This window comes from Nyctereutes procyonoides, unplaced genomic scaffold (assembly GCF_905146905.1).
Source record: "Nyctereutes procyonoides isolate TBG_1078 unplaced genomic scaffold, NYPRO_anot_genome, whole genome shotgun sequence".
Classification (NCBI taxonomy): domain Eukaryota; kingdom Metazoa; phylum Chordata; class Mammalia; order Carnivora; family Canidae; genus Nyctereutes; species Nyctereutes procyonoides.
Genome location: NW_026575108.1, coordinates 184,489 through 187,953, shown reverse-complemented (window position 1 = coordinate 187,953; position 3,465 = coordinate 184,489). Strand labels below are relative to the sequence as shown.

The window sequence follows — 3,465 nt, the reverse complement described above, 5'->3', positions numbered from 1 at the left end:
AACCTTTTGTGAGACATTTCACATCCAGCATACCACAGGCATCCCTTACAACTCTACAGGTCAAGCTATTATTGAAAGAGCTCATCTTACACTTAAAAATACCTTACAAAAACTAAAAAAGGGGGAGATTATGGCAGGAAAAATGAAATATTCCCCCCACATGCACCTAGACTTAGCAATATTCATTTTAAATTTTTTGATTGTGCATGATGATGGATATACACCATCAGAAAAACATTGGGGAAAAAATACTGATCCACCCCTTATGGCAAAGTGGAAGGATCCTATGACAGGACAGTGGAAAGGCCTGACCCCTTGCTTAGACAGGGTCGAGGATATGCTTGTATCTTCCCACAGGATAAGAAAGCGCCGCGCTGGGTTCCAGCCAAATTTGTTAGAGATATCAAAACTGAGAAGGAAGATGAGTCGGCTGAACTTATGCCCTCCTCGGAGGAAGAAGACTCGTAAGACGAATCTGCCATCATGGAGGCAAATGAGGAAATTAACCTCACAAGCCACAAGTTTGATAAGAAGATTGATTTCAACACAAAGTTATTCCTGGTGCAACAACCTCCATATTGGATGATCCCTGTTGATGTGAGAGGACCTTGGTACGCGAACTTTGGTATGCAGTTAGCTCAAGAATTGGTGAAGAAGCTAAGAAGAACTCGAAGATTTCTTGGACTTTTAATTGCAGGGATAGTGGCTACTATTGCTCTTATTGCTTCTGCTACTGTATCTGTTGTATCTTTGCATGAAAATGCTCAGACCGCTGAACATGTAAATGAACTTGCTAGAAATGTAACTATTGCTCTTGATGCTCAAAAGAGAATTGATGAAAAAATTGAAGCGCAGATTGAAGCTTTAAAAGAAGCCGTTTTATATCTTGGTGATCAATTTGTTGTATTAAAAACTATAACCCAATTGACTTGCCATGACGCTTATAAACATATTTGTGTTACCCCACTGCCTTTTAATGGATCATGGGAAAATGTACGTATGCATTTACAAGGGGTTTGGAATCATGCTAATATTAGTCTGGATCTCTTAAAATTACAACAAGAAATAGACGTCATTAGTCAAAGTATGTTGCATTATGAAGACCCCGGCGATTTAGCCGGTGAGATCTTAAATCAGTTAAATGGCTTTAATCCCTTCAATTCACTGAAATATTCCTTTTGGATATTTTTGGCATTAATAATCGGATTAATTCTGATGTATGTAATGTTTGCCTGCTCTTGCAAAAAATTCAATAATCAATTAAACTCCTCTAAGGCACAACTTCACTTTTTGCATTTGAAAAATATAGGGGGAGATGTTGGGAGCGGTCCCGCAGTGCGAGGCAAGGTTCCAAGTTGAGCCAAAGCTCCTTGTTGTCCCTAGCCAACCCGCAGTCCTGCGGTGCGAGGCAGGGTTCTGGGTTGAGCAAAGGCTCCTTGTCATACCTGGCCAACCTGCTGGGACTGCACCTAGCTCTTCCCCCTTATGGAAGTAAATGTACATATTTGCTTCTCCTTTAAAATGTTATCGAGACAAGTTCCCATAAAGTAAGCAAGAAGGTGGCCTGACACATGACCGCCTTGGCAGACATTACTTAATAAACAAACCTCACTGTTTAGTCTAAATGTGGCATTCCTGCTCTATTGCTTAAACAAATAACAGGTGTTAGTTTTAAAAACAATGTATGTTTGTGCGCGAGATGTACTTCTCCTTAAAGAAATAAGCCGCCTGCTTACAGAGGCTATATAAACTCTACATGCAAAAATAAAGCTTGTCCATTGCAGCCATCAGCTGCATGGAACCTCCTATCCCATGAACTTTTAGTCTCTTGTTTCTTTCTCATCCCCTTGCCCTCGGTTCCTGAATCCGGACCTTCTCGCGCCGGCCGCGACAGTATGTCAATAATATTTCCATTAAAAATGAAATAAAAACATTTTTTAAAAATAATACAATTGTCCAATCAGAAGGGACTCTAAGAAAATGCTAAGGATTCTGAGCTCCAATCTGGGGCTAGCTAGCTTTTTGCAATCACTGTACATTCCTTGTATATATCATTTCTTATTAACTTAGGGCTCAGGGTGGAATCCTAAAGTGAAATTCTGGAATGCTTTTAATATGAGTTCCCTCCCTTCCAAAAATAAACGATGACACCACACTTTCCTCAAGGCATTCTTCATCTCCATGTTTCTCAGTGTGTAGATCAGAGGATTGAACATAGGAGCAATGATGGTGTAGAAAAGAGCAAACACTTTGTCTTCTGGAAAAGTTGTGGCTGGGCGAATGTAAATGAAGAGAACTGGCACAAAGAACAGAACCACAACTGTGATATGGGAACCGCAAGTGGAAAGAGCTTTGGTGCGGCTCTCTGCAGGGTAGGCCATGATGGTGTATAATATCAGAAAATAGGACACCATCAAAATCACAAAAGTCAGCAGAGCGATCAGACCTGAATTAACAATTACCAAGAGACCAATTCTACGTGTGTCAGTGAAGGCCAGCTTCAGTAAAGGATACACATCACAGAAGTAGTGATCTATCTCATTGGGGCCACAGAACGGGAGGAAGATGGTGAGAAGGAACTGACTGGCAGAGTGTATAAACGCCCCCGTACAACAGGCTGTGATGATTGCATTGCATCTCTGTCTGCTCATGATGATGGTGTAGTGCAAGGGTTTGCAGATGGCCACGTAGCGGTCGTAGGCCATCCCTGTGAGGATAAAGATCTCAACACCGCCAAGAAAGTGCAGGATAAAAAGCTGTGTCATGCAGTTACTGTAGGAAATGGTCTTCCTTTCTGCCAGTAAATCAGTCATTAGTTTAGGTGTCACTGTTGACGTGTAGCAAAGGTCAGAGAGTGAGAGGTAATTAAGGAAGAAATACATGGGTTGCTCAATTAGATGACTGCACATGATAGAAATCATTATAAGCAAATTTCCCACCCAAATAGCAAGGTAGCAAAATAAAACTAATACAAAGCAGAGGATTTCAATGTTCTTGTTTTGAGACAGTCCCAAGAGAATAAACACAGTGATGTTGTTCCTATTTTCCATGATCCACTGCAATAAAAATGTGTAACAGTCCCCTGAAAAGACATAATGTACAAGTCAATGTCAGACATGCACATGGAGAATATGGATGATGAAACTGGTAACCTGAAACCATATTTAATGGATATGATCACAGAACTTTAGAAAATAAAATCTGATATTTAATGATTTTTTTTTCTGATTAGTCTCATGAAATTTCTATAAGTCAATCTTTCAGGACATTTTGTTTGATCTTAACATTAATAAAAATGAGCGAATTCAATCAGTAAATTTTTTAAAAGTCTAAAAATTACTATTGACTGCCAAACATTTTCCAATTCTAAAGGAATATACAACAAAGTCCTTGAAAGGGATATTTCTCTGGGTTCTTACAAACTCAAATTTGTTAAAGATGCAAGAATAAGTTATTAAAGTTGTT

At 39.5% G+C, this 3,465-nt stretch overlaps 1 protein-coding gene across 1 annotated transcript; it reads right to left on the bottom strand.

Annotated features, from left to right (window-relative positions):
• Window positions 1–296: 296 nt before the first annotated feature.
• On the bottom strand, window positions 297–3,050 carry LOC129514807 (olfactory receptor 4P4-like). The gene is made up of 2 exons (XM_055333511.1): window positions 2,152–3,050; window positions 297–607 (listed from the first exon to the last, which is right to left on the bottom strand). The coding sequence occupies exons 1-2, from the start codon at window positions 3,048–3,050 to the stop codon at window positions 553–555; spliced, it is 954 nt and encodes a 317-aa protein (XP_055189486.1). The 3' UTR covers window positions 297–552.
• Window positions 3,051–3,465: the final 415 nt, after the last annotated feature.

Excerpts from the sequence above, each read along its gene's own strand:
- LOC129514807 (XM_055333511.1), bottom strand. The coding sequence starts at position 3,050 with ATGGAAAATAGGAACAACATCACTGTGTTTATTCTCTTGGGACTGTCT. Across the intron at positions 608-2,151 it reads AATGCCTTGAGGAAAGTGTG|GTCCTCTCACATCAACAGGG; the intron begins GTGTCATCGTTT and ends TCGCGTACCAAG.